The sequence below is a fragment of the Chiloscyllium plagiosum genome, chromosome 26 (assembly GCF_004010195.1).
Source record: "Chiloscyllium plagiosum isolate BGI_BamShark_2017 chromosome 26, ASM401019v2, whole genome shotgun sequence".
Lineage (NCBI taxonomy): Eukaryota > Metazoa > Chordata > Chondrichthyes > Orectolobiformes > Hemiscylliidae > Chiloscyllium > Chiloscyllium plagiosum.
In genome coordinates, this window is record NC_057735.1 from 3,436,787 (window position 1) to 3,460,103 (window position 23,317).

At 43.6% G+C, this 23,317-nt stretch overlaps 1 protein-coding gene across 3 annotated transcripts in view; it reads right to left on the bottom strand.

The window, feature by feature from the left end:
* tafa3b (TAFA chemokine like family member 3b) overlaps nucleotides 1–23,317 on the bottom strand; it is a 72,135-nt gene that overhangs the window by 43,701 nt on the left and 5,117 nt on the right. Inside the window, exon 2 of one of the 3 annotated variants that reach the window (XM_043716354.1) lies at nucleotides 8,794–8,918. The exons of the other annotated variants lie outside the window; for them this stretch is intronic. Within the exon in view, the coding sequence (XP_043572289.1) occupies nucleotides 8,794–8,795 (2 nt within the window). The 5' untranslated portion in view covers nucleotides 8,796–8,918. The remainder of the gene's footprint in view (nucleotides 1–8,793; nucleotides 8,919–23,317) is intronic. 3 annotated transcript variants of the gene reach the window in all.

A 23,317-nucleotide genomic window follows, 5' to 3' on the forward strand; every position in this document is an offset into this window, starting at 1 on the left:
GTCAGTACTGAGGGAGTGCTGCACTGTCACAGGGTCAGTGCTGAGGGAGTGCTGCACGTTCTGAGGATCAGTGCTGAGGGAGTGCAGCACTGTCACAGGGTCAGTACTGAGGGAGTGCAGCACCGTCAGAGGGTCAGTACTGAGACAGTGCCACACTGTCACAGGGTCAGTACTGAGGGAGTGCTGCACTGTCACAGGGTCAGTACTAAGGGAGTGCTGCACTGTCACAGGGTCAGTGCTGAGGGAGTGCTGCACGTTCTGAGGATCAGTGCTGAGGGAGTGCAGCACTGTCACAGGGTCAGTACTGAGGGAGTGCTGCACCTTCAGAGGGTTGGTGCTGAGAGAGTGCTGCACTGTCAGAGGGTCAGTACTAAGGGAGTGCCGCACTGTCAGAGGATCAGAGTTGAGGGAATATTGCACTGCTAGAGAGTGCTGCACTGTCGGAGGGTCAGTGCTGAGGGAGTGCAGCACTGTCACAGGGTCAGTGCTGAGGGAGTACTGCACTGTTGGAGGGTCAGTGTTAAAGGAGTGCCACATTGTCGGAGGGTCAGTACTGAGGGAGTGCTGCACTGTCAGAGAGTTAGTATTGAGGGAGTGCCGCACTGTCAGAGGGTCAGTACTTAGGGAGTGCCGCACTGTCAGAGAGTTAGTACTGAGGGAGTGCCGCACTGTCAGAGGGTCAGTACTGAGGGAGTACTGCACTGTCGGAGAGTCATTGCTGAGGGAGCACCGCACTGTTAAAGGATCAGAGGTGTCTTCTTTTAGGCGAAATGTTAAAACAAGGTACATGTTCTGAAGAACAGTCACTAGATTTGAAAAATTAACTCTGCTTTCTCTCCACAGATTGTGCCAAACCTGTTGAGTTTCTCCAGCAATTTCTGTTTCTGTTAATATTCACGTCTGCCTTCTCAGGTGGGTGTACAAGGTCCCATGACTTTATTCAAAGCAGGGGAAGGGATTTCACCCGAGAGTTGTGTTCAATACATTTCACTCAATTAATATTACAGAAACAGATCTCATTGATGGACGTGGGAACTTGCTGTGTACTAATTGACTACTGTGTTTGGTGTAACAATGGTGACTACATTTCCAAAGTATTGCCTTGATGGTAGATCTTTCAAGGGTGTGAGAAGCACTATGTAAAGAACCTTCACTCTATCTTAACTTGTTAAAATTGAGCCCTTACCTCTTGAACTGGTCGTTCTTTATCAAACATCCAACAAAACCCGTTCACAATTCCCAGCCGCAATGTAAAAGATGTCCTATATTTAAAAATTCATCTCAAGACTTTCTAGTTAAAAGGCAACCTTTCTATGATATGCTCAGGACATTATTCAAAGACAAATTTATTGAAGAAGAGTTTGATCTATGTGTTAAAAATCCTGCATTGTGATTTATCATATCACTGAAGTCTGGCTATATTGCTTTTAGCCAGTGAAAATCTCAATGTCAGTGAGACAGAGTAGGGACAGAACCCTTTATTATTCACTTGTGGGATGCAGGCAACCCTGACTGGGCCCAGCATTTATTGCCTATTCCTAGTTGCCCCTTCAGAAAGTGGGGTGAGCTGCCTTCTTGAACCGCTGCAGTCCATGTGCTGTAGGTAGATCCACAATGCCCTTAGGGAGGAAATTCCAGGGATTTTGACCCAGTGACAGGGAAGGAACAGCAATATATTTCCAAGGGGGTAAAAACAATGACTGCAGATGCTGGAAACCAGATTCTGGATTCGTGGTGCTGGAAGAGCACAGTAGTTCAGGCAGATTTCACTGCTCCTTGGATGCTGCCTGAAGAGCTGTGCTCTTCCAGCACCACTAATCCAGATATATTTCCAAGTCAGGATGGTTTGAAGGGGAACTTACAGGAGCGGTGTTCCCATGTATTTTTCTACCCTTGTCCTTCTAGATGGAAGCAGTCATGGGTTTGGAAGCTGCTGTCTGAGGATCTTTGGCGAATTTCTGCAGTGCATCTTGTAGATGGTACACACTGCTGTTACTGAGTGTCGGTGTAGATGGGAGTGGATGCTTGTGGATGTGGTGCCAATCAAGCAGGCTGCTTTGTCCTGGATGGTGTCGAGCTTCTTGTGTGTTATTGGGGCTGCCCCCATCCAGGGTAAACGGGGAGTATTCCATCACCCTTCTCACATTGTTTACACAAGCATCATCTCTAGAAAGGACCTGGATTTCATTGTGATCTAATTTGCTCTTCAGGATAAACCAGAGAGTATAGTTTTCATGTGTTTTGAAAAAGAAGTGTAAGGTGGGAAAAAACATAATAAACTGATATATTCCATGTATTAATATGTATAATATTTTATAACAGCATGCTAATTAGTCAACACATGCGCTCTGATTGTTAGAGGTGTTGCCACAGAGAAAGCACCAGTTAGATGACTGACAGTTAACTGCTAACAATATGACCAAGATAGCATAAAGGTCAGAACGGCAATTGCTGAATTGTCTTTACAGAGCTACATGATGGACCCAATGGTCTCTGTCGGTGCTGTAAACATTTAATTATTTGCATGCAAATTGGCTACAATGTCTCCTATGTATTTGGACCTTAAAACTACTTAATTGACGTAAAGCACTTCAGGATGTCCTGATGTCTTAAAATGTAATTTATTTCCATGGCTTATACTACAGCAAGAGTCTGTCAGATCTTTGGACTACTCCTGCACCAAGATTACTAACCTCCACATTCTGTTTAACTTTAGCCAGATTTTAAAAAGTCGATATGTGTTTAGTTGGCTCCTGACTCACCATTTGAAGAGCTCAGTCTGTTAAATTCAAATTGCAGAAGACTTAAAAAGAAATCCCATTATTTTCATGATCACACAAAGCCAATAGCTTTGAACAATTTCTTCACCAAGTTTGAGTAGGGCTGGCAGCTCTCCAGGCTTGTCCTAAAGTCTCCAAGAATTAAAGATTCATCTCCGAGTCAATGATGTGAGGAGAGATCCAGGAGAAAAGTAACAGGTTCATTTTAAATAAAATCTACTTTGTTTCTTAGTTTTGCTAAAAAGTGATACAAAGCTGAATGACAGACCTGGCAAAATGTAGAATGTAATGTCCAACACTTGATCTATTTGTACAATTGGACAACACTTAGTAAGTAATCCAGACTGTGATCAGAATTACATGAGATGACAATTTAAGATTATCATTCGAATTGCAATGTGTGCTACAGGCTATACATAATCACATAGATGACCGAATTCTATATAGGCTAAAGGCGATTGTAAACATTCAATCCTGGAAAGAACTATTCAGACTTCAAATCCCTGCCCCTTTCCCCATGGCAACTCTCTAACTAATCACAGCCTACCTGAATGGGCTAGGGTTAATTAGTTAGCTATAATTAACAGTTAGGAGACAGCGAGGTCTGCAGATGCTTGAGTTCAGAGTTGAGAGTGTGTTGCTGGAAAAGCACAGCAGGTCAGGCAGCATCCTAGGAGCAGGAGAATCGACTTTTCCTGATGAAGGGTTCTAGCCCGAAATGTTGATTTTCCTGCCCCTCGGATGCTGCCTGACCTGCTGTCCTTTCCCAGCAACACACCCTCAACTATAATTAACAGTCTACAATTCCCGCAGCATCTCCATGCCAACCAATCAGCATTGTCTTCTCATGCTGTATAAGTTAGTATTGTTTTTCAAAGTTTGGTTTTTGCTTCCAGGTTCTGACAGGATCTCGGTGAAAGGTTTTCCCTAACATTCCTCTTTTAGCAATGTTTATGATCATGTTGTGTGCAAACAAACTATACTTTTAAAATACTTTTGTTCATTCTAAAAATCCTGGAACTTTGTAAAGGCTGTTTAAATAGTGGTGGGGATGTCAAAGGCAGGAGGTCTCCAGGATAAATCCATAAAGAGTTAGCAACCTGTCCATAGCCTAAGGCTCTCAGTTAGTTGAAACAAGCAGGAGAAAGTGAGGACTGCAGATGCTGGAGATCAGAGCTGAAAATGTGTTGCTGGAAAAGCGCAGCAGGTCAGGCAGCATCCAAGGAACAGGAGAATCGACGTTTCAGGCATGAGCCCTTCTTCAGGAAACAAGCAAACAAACAATGGAAAAGCAGCAATCATTGTTTAAGACTCCAGGGCCAGAGGCTGCTCCAAGTTACTCAAGGCTAGATTCTAGAATTACAGCATGATTCCAGCACCAAAGGAGGCCATTCAGCCCAACACAAGTCAGCTAGTCCTACCTTCCCCCACAACCCGGCAAATGCTTCCTCCTCAGACAACGATCTTTGGAAAGCTGCGATTGAATTTTCATCCACCACATTATCAGGCAGTGCTTTCCAGATCCTAACCACGCGCTGCCTAAAAATCATTCCCTTCATGTCATTTCTCTCATCAATCGCTTGTCTCCATGCCAACCAATCAGCATTGCCTTCTCATGCTGTGTAAGTTAGTATTCCTTTTCAAAGTTTGGTTTCTTGCTTCCGGTTTCCGACAGGATCTCGGTGAAAGGTTTTCCCCAACAGTCCTCTTTTAGCAATGTTTACGTTCATGTTGTGTGCAAACAAACTATACTTTTAAAATATTGTTGTTTTTTGCCTGTTCCAACAATAGGATCAGTCAATCTCGATCTATTCCCTCTGGGCCCCCTCGATCGAATCTCCTCGTAATTTCCTTTTCTCCAAGAAGAACATTTTTAAACTGCTCCAATCTATTCCCGTGACTGCAGACCGGCATCCCAGAAACATTCGCACAACCCATTTCTGGACCCTCACAATAATTGCACACCACCATCATCATTTTATTTGTTCCCAAGATATGGGAAATATATTCTCCTCACAATCAGCCAGCAACCTACTGAATGACTCAGCAGGCTCGAGGGGCTGAATGGCCCCTAGTTGATTTGTAATTTTTATTTGTATTTATCCATGAGATATGTTTACAGTATAGCTGGTGGAGAAGGTGGTGGTAAGGCCAACATTTATCACCCATTCACACATGTCCCTGAAAAGGTGTAGATCCTTGAACTATTTGACAACAGAATATCACGCTCCCCTACATCAGAGTGGACACATTGCTGCAGCTCTCATGCTACAGGTAGGCCAGCCCAGGAAAGAATGGCAGATTTCTTTCCCTGAAGGACATTAGTGAACCTGCTGGATTTTCAAAGCAAGTCAATTGACTCAGAGTAACCATCGCTGAAGCTTGTGTTTTGGTTCAAACTTATTGAATGAGCTGATCCTAAACTCCATCACAGCCATGCTCAGTCCTGAACCTTGAGAAATAATTACTATTCTAGCAACTCAACTGTCATGTTGCCATACACAGAATGATCTGCAGGGGAGGCCAGAGCAGGAGCTCCCTTTTCATTACCAAAAGCATGCTTACATTAACTGACCAACCGTATGCCTTCAGCTTATAAAGAGCCCAATTTGTTCCACTGAGTTTACAGAGGACGTTAGCATTTATTATGGTAGCTGCTTTATCCAGATGATGCTAGAACAGAGAGGTGAGAACTATTAGGAGATACTGATCATGCTGGGGCTACATTCTCAACAAAATAATAAAGTTGAAGGTGTCCTGAAAGAAGTTTTTGAAAATTATGAATATGTTTGATCGGGTGGAAGTAATGAAGATACTTAATTGCTGCCTCATAGCACCAGGGACCTGGGTTCGATTCCACGCTCGGGTGTCTGCCTGTGTGGAATTTGTACATTTTTCCTGTGTCTGCGTGGGTTTCCTCCAGGTGCTCCGGTTTCCTCCCACAATCCAAAGGCGTGCAGGTTAGGGTGGATTGGCCACAGGAAATGCACGGTTATAGGGAAGTGAGTCTGGGTGGGATTCTCTTTGGAGGGTCAGTGTGGACTTGATGGGCCGAATGGCCTGCTCCCCCACATTGTAGGGATTCTATGGTTCAAAGTGTCTTAATTATCAGATAGTCAACAATGATTCCAAAAGAGAATTCAGGAGTAAGTTCTTACTCAGACCATGGAACCTTTTCCCATCGCAAGTGGTGGAGGTGAATGGTGTAGTGGAAAGGGGTTAATTGCTGTTATGCTCATTGTTAGAGAACAACGTCAGATCACATGTTATTGGAAACAATGTGGGAAAGATTCTGCTATAGGTCTGTTGCAGACTACCACACAGACTGTGTAAATATCAATCAATGTTCATCAGTTCATAACAGCATGGTAATGGATGCTAGCGATGCAGTGGCAGTGTCCCTGCCTCTGAGCCAGGAGGCTAGGCTCCAAGTCCCACCTGTTCCAGAGGTGTGTAGAAATATCTGTGACAACATCATGGACAGCTATCTCCTCTCAAAGACATACAGAGCCCAGCAATGGTATTAGTGCAAAGAGTATAAGATACTGAAAGGCAGGTTAGATGACAGAGAAAGGAATAGCAAATGGTGATAGGGTGGACCCAAATGAAGCATGTGAACTTTCACTGCCACGGACTGTTTGGACTAAATCGCCTGCTTTTGTGCTGGATATGTGAGGGATTTTTCACAACCAATGGAGGATTTACCTCATTGTGACAGTGACAATCATTGGCACAGAATCTCTCCAATCCCAATAACATAGAACCTCGAACATTGAACATTACAGCACAGTACAGGCCCTTCAGCCCTTGATGTTGCGCCGACCTGTGAAACCAATCTGAAGCCCATCTAACTTACACTATTCCATTATCATCCATATGTCAATCCAAAGACCATTTAAACAGTCCACTACTGTTGCAGGCAGTGTGTTCCATGCCCCTACTACTCTCTGAGTAAAGAAACTACCTCTGACATCTGTCCTATATCTACTGCCCCTCAGTTTACAGCCAAATCCCCACGTGCTAGCCATCACCATCTGAGGAAGAAGGCTCTCACTGTCCACCCTATCTAATCCTCTGATTATCTTATATGTCTCAATGAAGTCACTTCAAAACTTTCTTCTCTCTAATGAAAACATCCTCAAGTCCCTCAGCCTTTCCTTGTAAGACCTTCCCTCCATACCTGGTAAATCTCCTCTGAACCCTTTCCAAAGCTTCCACATCCTTCCTATAATGTGGTGACCAGAAACGTAGACAATACTCCAAGTGGGGCCGTACCAGAGTTTTGTATAGCTGTAGCATGACCTCATGGCTCCGAAACTCAAACCCTATATCAATAAAAGTAACACACCTTATGCCTTCTTAACAACCCTATCAACCTGGCTGGCAACTTTGAGGGATCTATGTACATGGACACTGAGATCTCTCTGCTCATCTGTACAACCAAGAATCTTGCCATCAGTCCAGTACTCTGCATTCCTGTTACTCCGACCAAAGTGAATCATCTCACACTTTTCCACATTAAACTCCATTTGCCACCTCTCAGCCCAGCTCTGCAGCTTATTTATGTCCCTCTGTAACCTGCAAAATCCTTTGTCACTATCCATAACTCTACCGACCTTAGTGTCATCCGCAAATTTACTAACTTATCTTTCTACATGCTCATCTAGGTCATTTAAAAAAATGACAAACAGCAATGGCTCCAAAACAGATCCTAACGATACCCCACTGATAACTAAATTCCAAGGTGAACATTTCCCATCAACCGCCACCCTTTGTCATCTTTCAGCTAGCCAATTTCTAGTCCAAACCGCTAAATTGCCCTCAATCCTGAAACTCTGTATTTTGTGCAATAGCCCGTGGGGAACCTTATCAAATACCTTACTGAAATCTATATGCACCACATCAACAGCTTTACCCTCATCCACCTGTTTAGTCACCTTCTCAAAGAACTCAATAAAGTTTGTGAGGTACAACCTACCTTTCACAAAACTGTGTTGACTATTCATAATCAATTTATTCCTTTCTAGATGATTATAAATTCTATCTCTTATTCAACACTTTACCCACAACTGAAGTAAGGCTCACTGGTCTACAATTTCCAGGGTTGTCTCTACTCCCCTTCCTGAATAAGGGAACAATATTTGCTATCCTCCAGCCTTCTGGCTTCTTAACTTTGACGATCAATCAAAAAACTGCAGATGCCAGAGATCTGAAGTAAAAGCAGGAGGTGCTGGAGAGACTCAGCAGCCTCTGCGGAGAGAGAGAGAAATAGAATTAATGTTTCAAGTCAATGACCTGTCATCAGAACCTGTCCAAATTGGCAAGGAGTGTGGCTTTAAGGTTAATACTCATGAAGCTGATCAGCAGAGTGGTGGGAAGCAGAGGTGGGAGGCAGAGACAGACAGAGTGAGAGACCAAGGCTATATTTATTGATACCAGTGACTGCTGGCTGGTGTACAGGTAAATGTGCTGGCTGCTTTGCGTGCTGCATTAACCTGCACAGAACTGACAGGAGTACTTGTCGTTGATTTCTGTGAAGCCAGATGTTAAAATCCTGAGCATGCTCACTGGCAGGTTGGTCTGTTTCTGTGCTGTAAATCCGCCTGTATTACCAGGTGTTTTGATCTTAATTCAAATGCTCTCGTGCATTTGGTACTCTCAGATTCTGTCTCACCTTCCCAGTAACAAAACGGTGACACTATCATCACTGACTCTGGAAACTGAAAATTAATGAAGCAATCAGATTTGGTATTTTTTTTATGACAGCTCCCAGAACATTTTGAAGTTTTGACACCTGGTTTCAGGGATGCATTTTATTGCCACAGTGTGTGAATTGTAGCATCATTTTTTTCATTATTGAGTAAAATCTATCATCATTCCAAACTTTGGCAGTATTGCAAGGTGCCAGGAGAGGTATTGTCAAATAAATCCAGTTAATGGATTCACACCTGGGAACATTTGACTTATCTCAAACAAACAATTACAACTCGCATAAAAGAAAATAAACTCTTACATAAGACAGGCATGTCCCAGAAAGTTTCATCTGAGTAAAACTGGAAGTTTCTAGAAGTTTTGCTAGAAAGAAATGACTTTTATGTCCATAGTGTCTTTTACAGCATCTGGAATTCCCAAAGTGATCTACAAACAATGAAACATATGAACTAGTAAATGGCCATATGAAGCATGACCTGGATAATGTCAGGGCTTTGACTGACAAGTGACAAAAAACATTCACGCCACATAAGTGCCAGGCAATGAACATCTCCAACAAAGAAGGATTTAACCATGGCCTCTTGATGTTCAATGGCATTACCAGGGCTTAATCTCCCACTATCAACATCCCGGGGGACTTACCATTGGCCAGAAGGTGAACTGGTTCCACTGTATAAATACAATGACTACAAGAGCAGGTCAGTGGTTAGGCATATTGCAGGGAATAATTCACTATCTGACAATATACATTAATGATTTGGATAGAGGAACTGAATGTAATATTTCCAAATGTGCAGATGATACTAAGCTGGGTGGCAGTGTGTGCTGGGAGGAGGATGCTTAAGAGGCTGCAGGGAGATATGGACAGACTGGCTGAGTGGGCAAATACTTGACAAATGCAATGTAATGTGGATAAATGTGCAGTTATCCAAGTTGATCCCAAAAACAGGAAGGCAGATTATGATCTGAATGGTGGCAGTTTAGGAAAAGGCCCGGTGTAAAGAGACCTGGGTGTCATGGTGGAACAGTCACTGAAGGTTGCCATGCAGGAGCAGCAGGCAGTGAGGAAAGTTAATGGCATACTGGCCTCCATAGTGAGAGGATTGGGGTATTGGAGTAGGGATGTCTCGCTGCAGTTATACAGGGCCTGGTGAGGCCACACCTTGAGGATTGTGTGCAGTTTTGGTTTCCTAGTCTGAGGAAGGACATTCCTGCTCCTGAGGGAGTCCAGCGAGGGTTCACCAGACTGATCCCCGGGATGGCAGGACTGACAGACGAGGAAAGACTGGATCTACTGGGCTTGTACTCACTGGAATTTAGGAGAATTGGGGGGATCTCATAGACACATATAGAAGCCTAATGGGACTGGATAGGGTAGATGGGGCAAGAATATTCCAATGTTGGGAAAGTCGAGAATGAGGGGTCACAATCTAGAAATAAGGGGTAAGCCCTTCAGGGCTGAGATGAGGATGAAGTTTTTCATTCGGCGAGTTGGGAACCTGTGGAATTCTCTCCCACAGGAAGCGTTGAGGCCGGTTTGTTAGATAGATTCAAGAGGGAGCTGCACATGGCCCTGGGACTAAAAGGGATTAAGGGGGATGGGGAGAGGGTGAGAATGGGATACTGAGATTGCATGATCAGCCATGATTGTATTGAATGGTGGGGCAGGCTCAAAGGGCTGAATGGCCTACTCCTGCACTTAGTTTCTATGTTTCTCCAACTCCCCAAAACCTGTCCTCCGAGTACAAGGCACAAGACAGGAGGATGATGGAATCTTCCCTACTTGCCTTGATGGGTGCAACTTGACACCATCCAGGACAAAGCAGCCACTTGATTGGCTCACATGCACCACCATCAATATTGACTCCTTTCATCACCAATGCACGATAGCATCAGTGTGTATCACAGATAAGGTGGTCTGCATCTCATCAAAGCTCCTTCAACAGCATTATTCAAGCAACCTCGACTGTCTGGTACAAGGATAATAGATACAGGGGAACACCACCATCTACAAGTTCCCCTCCAAGCCACTCACCTTCCTGACTGAAAAATATCTTCTTCACTGTCGCTGGGTCAAAATCCAGGAATTCTGTCCCTAAGGGCATTGTGGGTCTACCTACAGCACATGGACTGCAGCAGTTCAAGAAGGCAGCTAATCCCCACCTTCTCAGGGGGCAACTAGGGACGGGCAGTAAATTCTGGCCAAGTGATGCCCGCACTCGCAAAGTAGTTTTTGTCAGTACTTTTGAGATGTCCTCACTGAAAACTCATTGCAGTAACTCCTGCTGTATCTTGTTCATGAGCACTCACTGCCTTACACCAGCTCTTGATTAGAAATATCGACATTTTAAAATTCTCATCCTCAGTTTCATTTGCCTCCACGGCCTCTCTCTTCACTGTCTTAGCTTTTCCTATCACTACAGTCCTTCAAAACATCTAATTCCAACCTTCGCAGATCTGCAGTGTTGCAGATTTTAATCGCTCCATGCAGCCCTGTGCTGCCTGAGTCTCTCCCGAAATCTCCCGACTCTCTGCCTCCCTCCTCCTTTAAGACAGCCTTTTCACCTTCCTCTATGACCACATTTCTCATTATCTGCACTGGCATCACTGCAGGGGCCTCATCCTTGTTGAATATTTTCCTGGGAACAGGGATTACTGGCGGCAGCAGTGAAAATGCAGTTCTCAAGGTTGTTTCTGAACAGAATGTGTGGGGGCGATGAATTAACAGGTACAACTTTAATCTTCAAATTGCATGAATACATCTGCTTTTGTAATTCTTCCTCACATCCACTGCTGACTAACTGAGGTATGAGTTTCCCCTCAGTGTTTAAACTGACACCAGTGTTTAGGTCACAGTGTTGCCTTGTCAGCATTTACACATTAAACGACAAGACAGCTTCTTAATTGGGATTGGAGATTATCAATGTGTAGCAATCAGATCTTTAAGGGCAGGACTAAAGGTCATTCCAAACTTCCACCAGCCTTGAATTCTCGAATGTTGGTTGAACACAAAATTTTCAGATCTGTGGGTGATATCTGACAGTCAGAGAACTGTAGAGCACAGCAGGAGTCCATTCAACACCTCATGCCTATACTAACTCTTTGAAACAGTCTCCAATGAGTCTCAATCAGCTGCTCTTTCCCTATTGTCCTGCAAATGTTTCCCTTTCAAATATTTATTCGATTCTCATTTGAAAGCCATTAGTGAATTGCAGGTTACCTGGTCGGAATTACAAAACACTTTTTAAAACTCATTCCATGGACCTGGGCGGCATTTGTTGGTGATCTGCAACTGCCCTTGAATCGATCATATTCAACCCCAGTTTTTCAGGGTCTAAGGAAGGCTCACTCAACCCAAAACGTTAACTCTGATTTCTCCATTCAGATGCTGCCAGGCCTGCTGAGCTTCTCCCGCCATTTCTATTTTTAGTTGTGAATGATAAAGGGATTTTTGTTTGCCCACTTTGTGAAACTTCCATAAGGGTATTAGGTTTAAACTTGAAAAGGAAAACTAAGCAAAATGATGGGGAAGCAGCAGCCGATTTGAAGAAGTTGGATTGAACTTTCAGGTTGGGGATTTTCTGAGTCTGAGGGTGGGTATCCGAGTGAGAGAAGGAGAGATTTCTGAGATAGAAGTATTGGGTCACTGATGTAATGCCTTGTTGCCGATCTGCATTATTAATGAAATAAAAACAAAATATTTGTGGGCATCACACAGAATGTAAGCCACATATCTCCAAGTGGGGATGGGTCCCTCCATGGAGTGCCAGACCAAGTGCAGACTGGCTGCAGCCGAGCCCATCAGTCAGCCCACATTGCCTCTCCTCACCCCCACCCACAGTGCACTCCCTCTCCCCAGAACTCCCAACCCCAGAGCCAACAGTTGGAGCCTCAATTGGACTGGGGTCCCATTGACGACATCTTAACTGGCTGTAGTCAGGGGGAGCTCATGATATGAAGATGGTCCTGACTAATGTGCATAGATTAAAGGCAGATTATTCCACCTTCAAAGATCTGACACATGCAGTGGGCTGCATGATCCCATTCAGTGCTGTCGGAGTACATAAACTTAGATTATCTATAGTCATCTGCTAAAATGTAATGTTTATTCATTCTTTATAGTTACAGAACTTGGGTACTAAGCTTCACTCATCGGCACAGAATACCAAGAATACCAAATCTCAAAGGGAGCAACAATTTACATTGAACGAGGAGAAGGTGCTGATTGGTTGGTAAAACCTGATTAGTAGAGGTATTGCCACAGAGAGAGCACCAGAAAATCACAAACCGATATTCAAGTTTAAACAAATTTTGTTCAAGATCAAACCAGATTGAGTCTTTCTTGCCAACCTAAAGACCATTTTTCTTTGGACTATGGAGTAAAATGGGAAGAGTTACTCCTTAAAAGCAAGAAAGATGTATGAGAAGATGGTTGCAGTTTTAAAACCAAATTAGTGGAACAGCAAGTTGCAAGATGAGTCCCTGGGCCTGAAATGTTAACTTTGCTTTCTCTGTTGCCTTATTCAAGTAATGCTGGAGAATTGTAGACAAATGGACACTGCCCGTGTTTGTTCACAGACAGTCTTTCAATTGGCTTTTCAATCAGGACTAGTTGTTGTGGGTTCAGGAGCGTGCAGCGTGGTAACAATCACTTGATTGTCTCCTAAGGCGGGAGACCACAGCCGTGGTTGTGAAGAATACTGCAGAAACACGCTATCTGGGAAGATGTGGAGATGCCGGTGTTGGACTGGGGTGGACAAAGTTAAAGATCACACAACACCAGGTTATAGTCCAGCAGGATTATTTGGAAGCACTGGTTTTCGGAGCGTCGCTCCTTCACCAGGAGGTTGTGGAGTCTTACGATCTTATACTCCACAACCTCCTGATGAAGGAGCAGCGCTCCAAAAGCTAGTGCTTCCAAATAAACCTGTTGGACTATAACCTGCTGTTGTGTGATTTTTAACTTTATCTCTGAAGTGAAAGTCTCCACCTCCATGAATCACAAAGGGTCAGTTTGCAGATGCAGCAGGTAATTAAGAAGGCAAATGGAATATTGTCCTTCATTGCTAAAGGGATTGATCTTAAAAACAGGGAGGTTATGTTGCAGCTGTGTATAGGGTGCTGGTGAGGCCACACCTGGAGTTCTGTGTGCAGGTTTGGTCTCCTTACTTGAGAAAGAATGGACTGGTACAGGAGGGGATGCAGAGGAGGTTCACTGGGATGATTCTGGAATTGAGAGCGTTAGTTTATGAGGAGAGATGGAATACACTGGAACTAAACTAAACATATAAAATTATGAAGGGAATAGATAAGATAGAAACAGTTTCCACTGATGAGTGAAACTAGAACTAAAGGGCATAGCCTCAAAATAAGAAGGAGCAGATTTCAGACAGAGTTGAGGAGGAACTTACCCAAAGGGTAGTGAATCTGTGGAATTCCCTGCCTAGTGAAGCCGTTGAGGCTACCTTGTTGATTGTTTTTAAGGCAAAGATAAATAGCTTTTTGAACAGTAAAGGAATTAAAGGTTATGGGGAGTGGGCAGGTAAGTGGAGCTGAGTCCATGAAAAGATTAGCCCTGATCTTATTGAATGGCGGAGCAGCCCCGATGGGCCAGATCACCTACTCCAGCTCCTGGTTCTTATGTTCTTATCTCTGTCTCTGTTCAGTGTGCAGAAGTAAAAGAACATCCCTTGGAGCCAGCTGCTTCTGTAAGCACTCCCTCTGCAAATCCCCCGCTGAATGGGAAAGGGGAAAAGACACATTTTCAGAGGCATAGTCAGGACGAATCCTCAAGCAGCAAATGAAAGACTGTGTATCGGTGTGTATACAGGCTCTGACATCAGCAAAGACTGTGTATCGGTGTGTATACAGGCTCTGACATCATCAAAGACTGTATATGGGTGTGTATACAGCCTTCAGGCATCATCAAAGACTGTGTATTGATGTGCATACAGCCTTCTGACATCATCAAAGACTGTGTATCAGTGTGCATACAGCCTTCAGGCATCATCAAAGACTGCGTATTGGTGTGTATACAGACTTCTGACATCATCAAAGACTGTGTATCGGTGTGTATACAGCCTTCTGACATCATCAAAGACTGTGTATTGATGTGCATACAGCCTTCTGACATCATCAAAGACTGTGTATCGGTGTGTGTACAGCCTTATGACATCAGCAAAGACTGTATCGATGTGTATACAGCCTTCTGACATCATCAAAGACTGTGTATCGGTGTGTGTACAGCCTTATGACATCAGCAAAGACTGTGTATCGATGTGTATACAGCCTTCTGACATCATCAAAGACTGTGTATCGGTGTGCATACAGCCTTCTGACATCATCAAAGACTGTGTATCGGTGTGCATACAGCCTCCTGAGATCAGCAAAGAAGTGAAAGGAATTGGAAGAAAACAACTCATCGCCTTCTGAGATCAGGACTGGTGCAAGGTTTTCTCCCAAACTAACTGCAGTCACATTATTAAGATAATTACAATCTGCCCGTGTGAATTATTTAAATGTCATTATTCCTGTAACTACAGCTTGGGATTGCAGTCGGAGCATTTCAGTGTAACTCTGGCTAATTATCAACAAAGAAAACTCCAAACATTAATGCTGTTTGGAAAGAAAATTTAATAAACCCTTACAAGGGAGTGTCAGATCAAACTAATTTACTGTATGTTCCTGCATTTTGTGTATTCCCAAAGGACCACTGCTGGCACTTTGGGATATTTGCCATGTCTATCATAGACTACAGAACATGTAGCACTGGAAGAGGCCCTTTGGCTGATCATGTCTGTACCAAACATGATGCCGTTCTAAATTAATCCCATCTGCCTGTATATGGTCCATGTCCCTCTATTTCCTGTCTGTTCATGTGTCTGTCTAAATGCCTCTTAAATGTATCTGCTTCCACCACCTCCCCTGGCAGCACATTCCAGGGGCCTTGCACTCTGTGTAAAACCTTTCCTTACACATCTCCTTTAAACTTTCCCCCTCTCACCTTAAACCCCTGCCCCCTGGTATTTGACATTCCCACCCTGAGAAAAAGACTCCAACAGTCCAGCCTATCCACATAGACCTCTATCAGGTCACTCCTCAGCCCCAGTGCTCTAGTAAAAACAATCCAAATTTGTCTAACCTCGCCTTATACCTAATACATTCCAATCCAGGTAACATCCTGGTAAACCTCTTCTGCACCCTCTCCAAAGCCTCCACATCCTTCCTATAGTCTGGCGACCAGAACTGCACACATTACTCCAAATGTGGCCTAAACAAAGCCTTATATGCAGCTGCAACATGACTTACCAACTTTTGTACTCAGTGCCTGGACCGATGAAGGTAAGCATGCCATATGCCTTCTTCATCACCTTATCCACTTGTGTGGTCACTTTCAGAGAGCCATGGACTCGGGTCCCAAGATCCCTCTGTACATCAGTACGCCTAACGTTCCGGCCATTTACAATATACATCCTCTTGCACTTGACCTCCCAAAATGCATGATATTGCCTGATATGTTTCTCAACCCCCTTTCTCCTGCCTTCTAGCTGTAACCCTTGATCCCCTTCCTAATTAAGATCCTATCACTGTCTTAAAGACACTCAATGAGTTGGCCTCCACAGCCCTCTGCGGCAATGAGTTCCGCAGATTCCTCACCCTCTGGCTGAAGATATTCCTCCTCATCTCAGAATGGGCCTTGGAAGGATTGGACTGGAAGGAACTGTGATGTGAACTGAGTATTTTCTGACTGCACCCTTGGGAGACAGTAAATGAGGTAAGTATTGAATTCACTCAGAGGCAACTTAATTTGATCTCATTGTGAAAGTTATATTTTAGTTTACAGTATTCTAAGAATTTGAGACATGATACACAGTAATTTCAGAAATAAATATTCTGTGTTGGTATAATATGGTCTCCCAATTCACTATTGCTGTCTGTTAGTGCATCACATAAAGCCAGAACCACCTCCCAGTGTGATAAGTGGAAGGATTATAATTGGGCTCTCTCTTGTCAGTGGGAGAAATTCTAATGGAATGCAGCCTAATCATAAACAAATATACAAGGAAAGCAAGACCCAAGGAACTTGTGTAATGATCCAAAGAAAGATAATTGACAAAAGCACCAGACAGGAGATGAGGAGATGAGGAGAGTTGTTTTGTTAACTTCGTGAATTGTTATGATTCAAAAGGAACTGAAAATAATGATGAAAGAATTTAACAGTAATGTTAAAGAATTGAAACAGAAGAATGTGCAGAGCGTTGGAGAATGAGATTTATTGGACAACTCTTACATCGAGCTGGCACAGACACAATGGGCCAAATGGCTTTCTGTATCATTTTAACAATAAATAAAATTCAGATTAAAGCAATCTGCATACAGTACAGGGAACAGAACATACAGAATTGAATGCTGGTGAGAGACTTTTTTTTAATCTTGAACTCATCAGGACAAATGCAAGAATGCCAAATTACAAATGATCACAATAATTTATAGAGTCATAGAGACGTACAGATGGAAACAGACCCTTCGGTCCAACCCGTCCATGCCGACCAGATATCCTAACCCAATCTAGTCCCACCTACCAGCACCCGGCCCATATCCCTCCAAACCCTTCCTATTCATATACCCATCCAAATGCCTCTTAAATGTTGCAATTGTACCAGCCTCCACCACTTCCTCTAGCAGCTCATTCCATACACGTACCACCTCTGTATGAAAAAGTTGCCCCTTAGGTCTCTTTTATATCTTTCCCCTCTCACCCTAAACCTATGCTTTCTAGTTCTGGACTCCCCGACCCCAGGGAAAAGACTTTGCCTATTTACCCTATCCATGCCCCTCATAATTTTGTAAACCTCTATAAGGTCACCCCTCAACCTCTGACACTCCGACAGCCCCAGCCTGTTTAGCCTCTCCCTGTAGCTCAAATCCTCCAACCCTGGCAACATCCTTGTAAATCTTTTCTGAACCCTTTCAAAGTTTCACAACATCTTTCCAATAGGAAGGAGACTGGAATTGCACATAATCCGCGTCCAATAAACATATGGACAAGAAAGAAGAGTAAGGCTGCTTGGCCCTTAGAGCTTGTTCCAATGGTCAGTAAGATCATGGCTGATCCAGCCTTCACATCAACTCCTCATTCCTGGATATCGCCGATAATCTTTCATCCCCTCAGTCATTGAGAATCTATCTTCCCCCTCGCCTTTTCTCCTGCAGTTTAAACTGTAGAAGACAAAAAAGCCACGGCAATATTTCTCTCCTCCCAGTGATGCTTTACAAATACGTGGACTGAAGCACAGTAAATAGCTGATGTCAAGGAGATTGCTTCTACGCTTTGAAACCTAATCTAAATGCAACCCGCAAGGAATACGCCAGAGAAAACCAAAGCCACCAGTTAGAGAAGGAACAGAGGGGCCCAACCTCACACTCTCGCATTAGAGAGAGGCATTTGATGGCAGTTTAACCACACTTCAGGTGAAGGAGAAGGTTCAGGATGTGACACCTTCATGGTGACCACCTGGTGTGGGAATTGAACCCACACTGTTGGTGTCACTCTGTGTTACAAGCAGCTCATTGACCCCCAGAATACAATAGGATTGGAATAGAGCTCATGTGTGTTATCCATAGATTGAGGAAGCTGAGGGCCCCCCTGGATTCTTGGGAAAGAGCAAGTTGAAGCAGGAGATAATGGCTGGAAATTATTGGCGGAATTAGTGAATAAATGTTGCATGTTAACATGACCCTCCAGTCAGTGTTTTAACCCCTTTCATTGTGATTTATTTCAGAACGAATGACAGTCTAGTAAAACAGCAGAGAAGGGAATGTCACACCAAACTGACCATCCACAAAATATTATTTAGTTACTGCATCGGGGAGACTCTACAACACACGGTCCTTCAATCTAACGAATGTGTGCTGGTGTTAATTCTACAAACACAGCTACTCCCAGTCCCTGTCCTTCCTTTGTATAGCTTAATATCCTGCTTTTCACTCTTTTAATTCTGTTTTGAACAATGTACAGTTTTTTCCCCAGTCACTGTTTACGTTGAGACACCCCCCACCCTAACAATAATTCTTTCACTTGTATATTGTGTCATAAAGGATGGTTCTATGAAGAAAGATTGAGTCAACATTCTATATTCCCTGAAGTTTAGGTGAATGAGAGGAGATTTAATTGCAATATATAAAAATTCTTAACAAACTTGACAAGATAAATGCTGAGAAAATAATTCTCCTTGCTGAATACAGAATTGTAGAAGGGATCAATAATTTAGGATTGGGATGAGGAATTTCTTCACTCAGAGAGCTGTGAATCTCAAGAATTTCCTATCACAGAACACTGTGCAGGCTCAGTGATTGTAAATGTATTATTATCCACTTGTCCGAGACCATAACCTTCTACATTCAGGGGCACGGGACTAGCATGGTGGCTCAGAGCACCAGGTACATGGTTCAATCTCGGCCCTAAGCTCCAGACTGAGTCAAGGGAACCGTCCCTGATCCCAGGCCAGCACAGTGGCTCAGTGGTTACCACTACTGCCTCAAAGCGTCAGGGACCTGGGTTCAATTCCACCCTCAGGCAACTAGCTGTGTACAATCTGTGTCTAAATGGGTTTCCTCTCACAGTCCAAAGATGTGTAGGTTAGCCATGGGAAATATAGGGTGGGTGGGATGCTCTTTGGAGGGCCCATGTGGGCTGAATGGCCTGCTCCCACATGTAGGGATTCTATGAAGTACATTCAAGACAAATGTATGCCAAGTAGCGTTTTGTTGATGTGTAAAGATAAAGCTGAGGTAGTAAATCAGCCATGACCTTATTGAATGATGGAAAAGTTTCAAGGGGCTGAATGGCCTACCCCTGGTCTTATGCTCCCTCTGTGTGGAAACAATTCGGCCAAATATCCCCATCGTTGGCTTGTGATGGGATTCAGAAGGAGTTAGTTCAAGATCAACTCTGGACCTAAGATTAGCCTTTAATCTGAACGTTCAATGTCAGCAACCCTCTCTGTTCTCTGAATAATATTCCTGGCACTTGGAACCCAACATGCTAAGTGAGATGAAACAAATCATGATAGAGAATAACATTTTTCACCGCCTTGGATTATTTATTGGGTTGTTTTTATTGCTCAGGTGGGTTTAATACTTATTTCAGCTAGCTACAGTATTAAAAAGCAAAAAATGATGGGGAAACTCAGTAGATCAGGCAACAGAGTTAACAATTCAGATCGAGTGGCTTCTCGTTAGAAATATATATTATCTTTTGGCAATCCACCAGAATTAATAAACATCCGAGACTGATTCCTGTTAAGCATGAGTGGTATTCATGAGATACTAAAATGGAGAAAGATTGTAACAATCAGGAATGACTGAACAAGCTCAGAATTTTCTTTCCAGAAACTAGAGCCTGTGAAGTCACTTACTCCTTCTGCCTCATTTTCTCTCTGTTTCTCTTCATCCAATCGTTCTTTCCCTCACTGCATTTCACTTTCTGCGCCTGATTTGACTCAAAGTCATCCCCTGCCTCCTTTCTCCTCTGTTACTGTGTTAGTTGTTGACTCTTGCAGGTTAAAGAGATGCACTATTAGCCTGCTTTTGGCTAACGCTCCAGCTTCCTCAGTGTCCCCACCAGGCCATTCGCAGCTCATTCTACACTTTCCTGTAACTAATATTGTTGCCAGCATAATCTAAATACCTGAGGCTGTTGAGTTCTTAATCTTAAATAGGGCTCCTCCACTTCTGATATACCTGTAATACGCATCAATTTACATCATCGTATTTCAGGTTGCTGAACACAAATCCTCCTTCTTCACAAACCCATTCCAGGCTGGTGTCTTCTTTCAATCTCTATTTTTTAAAAATGTATTCATTTGTGGGACATGGGTGTCACTGGCTGGGCCCAGCCTTTATTGCCTGTCCCTAATTGCCCCTTGAGAATTTTGGGGGTGAGCTGCCTTCTTGAACCGCTGCAGTCCCTGTGCTATGGGTTGACCCACAATGCCCTTAGGGAGGGAAATCCAGGGACTTTGACCCAGTGACACTGAGGGAATGGAGATATCTTTCTAAGTCTGATAGCGGAGTCAAATCAGGACCATTTGATTATCTCTCTATTATACATCTGACAATGTTTGGCTCAGTGATTAGCACTGCTGCCTCACAGCGGCAGAGACCCGGGTTCAATTCCCGCCTCAAGCAATTGTCTGTGTGGAGTTTGCACATTCTCCCTGGGTCTGTGTGAGTTTCCTCCCACAATACAAAGATGTACAGGTTTGGGTGGATTGGCCATGGGAAATTCAGGGATGAGATGAGTCTGGGTGGGGTGCTCTTTTGAGGGTTGGTGTGGACTTGATGGGCTGAATGGCCTGCTTCCATTCTATAAAACTTTAGTGAGAGCAAACTAACATATTATAGGAGCAGAGTCCTGTAAAGGTACAGAGATTGCAACAATATATTGAAAAATGATCCCCCAAGGCTACCCCCCAGTTACCTGAGGCTGGAATTGAACCCAAGTTCCTGGTGGTGTGAAGCAGCAGTGCTAACCACTGAGACACCAAGGAACCCCAGGTTTCATACTGTGTTGACATACATCTAGGATTGGTCTACCTCAACATGATCTCAGCCAGCACTCCAACAACTGATGTTGGGAGCGTTGGAACAGGAGGAATCCATTCAGACTTCTGAGCCTGTTCCTGCGATCTGTGACCTAACGCCATATTCCTGCCTGTGCCTAATGCCCCTCAATGCATTTTTGTACGGAAGAAAATCACAGAATTAATTTATTGACAAAATCAGAAGTCACGCGATCCTGGGTTATTGTCCAATAGGTTTGTTTTAAAAAAGCTTGTGATTTTAAATCAACCTGTTGGGCTAGAACCTGGTGTCATGTGACTTCTGACTTTGTCCACCCCAGTCCAACACCAGCACCTCCACATTTTAATTAATTGAGCATCAATTCCATCTTGCTGTAATGTTTTGACTCCTTACAAGGGAAAATCATTCCTATCTATCTTAGCTGTTCACTGTATTCTTTTGAAATTGTCAATAAAGTCACCCCTTCACCTTCTCAATTTCCAATAAAACCATAAAATATAACAGCTGAACAGGCCATTTGGCACATTGAGTTCCCTCACTATTCAATGAGATCCAATGACCACCTTACCTGTAATTCCCTTCTTGATTAAACTCTTTTTATTTAGCCTTGAACAATAAAACAATCTTAGTTTGTGCATTTTTTTTTCACATACTTTACCTTTGGAGTCCAGTTCCACCAAACCTACTACCTCCAAGGCTCTCTGAAGGCAAAGACAGAAATTGCTGGAGAAACTCAGCAGGCTTTGCAGCATCTGTGAAGAGAAAGCAGAGTTAATGTTTTGAGTCTATTGCCCCTTCTTCAGAACGCCGATTTCAAAATATTAACTCTGTTTGTCTCTCTCTCTCCACAGATCGGCCAGACCTGCTGAGTTTCTTCAGCAATGTCTGTTTTTATTTCAGATTTCCAGAATCTCTGGGTCTTTGCTGTATCTCCTTTCTGGTGTCCAAAACCACTCCCGGTGTGATCTACCCTGGGCGCCATGTACAAAGATCCACGACTTCTGTCCCCTTGAATCCTAGTGCTCTGGACATAAAGGCAGCATTCTATTGGCCTTTCAGATTATTTTCATAAGATATAAGGGAAGAATTAGGCCATTTGGCCCATCGAATCTGCTCTGCTATTCAATCATGGCTGATATGGTCCTCACCCCCATTTTCCTGCCTTCTCCCCGTAACCTACCAACCCATTACCAATTAAAAATCCATCTAACTCCTCCTTGAATTTACTCACTGTTCCAGCATCTTTGGGATAGTGAATTCCACAGATTCATAACCCTGTGGGAGAAGTAGTGTCTCCTCAACTCTGTTTTAAATTTGCTACCCCCTTATCCTAAGACAATGAGCTCTCGTCCCAGAATGCCCCACAACAGGAAGCATCCGCTCCACGTCTATTTTGTCCACACCTTTCATCATCTTGAATACCTCAATTCGATCTCCCCTCATTCTTCCAAATTTCAGACAGTGTAGGCCTAAACTGTTCAATCTCACTTCATACAAACCGCTCAACTCTGGGGTCAATCTAATGAACCTCCTCTGAACTGTCTCCAATGCCACTACAACTTTCCTTAAATTTTCTGTAACAATTCATGATATTTTAATGATTTTAAGGGTAAGTGAGCGAGGTTTTAGCTTTGGATAAAAAACAACAACTGAAGTTCGATATGACTGAAATTTGGGAAGAGAAGATTCAGGGGCTACACAAATTAAGAAGACACGCAATCAAGAACAGGGGTCTGCCCCGTGCATTAATCCAGCATTTTTTAAATTAAATTAGATTCCCTTCAGTGTGAAAACAGCCCCTTTGGCCCAACAAGTCCACACCGATCCTCTGAAGAGTAACCCACCCAGATCCATTCCCCTACATTCACCCTTGACTAATGCACCTAACACTACGGGCAATTTAGCATGGACAAATCATCTGACCTGCACATCTTTGGATTGTGGGAGGAAACCGGAGCACCCGGAGGAAACCCACACAGACACGGGGAGAATGTGCAAACTCCACACAGTCAGTCGCCTGAGGTGGAAATTGAAGCCGGTCCCTGGCGCTGTGAGGCAGCAGTGCTAACCACTGTGCCACCGTGCCGCCTTAATTAGGATTATATAGAACGTTTCTCTGCCTAGTTGCTGATCTGCAACTATAAAATTGAAAACAAAATTGTTACAGACTGCCATCTCACTGAGGTAGCTCCAGGCTAATCTATGTCCAACAACCTGCCCTGGAAAATCTGCCTACATTT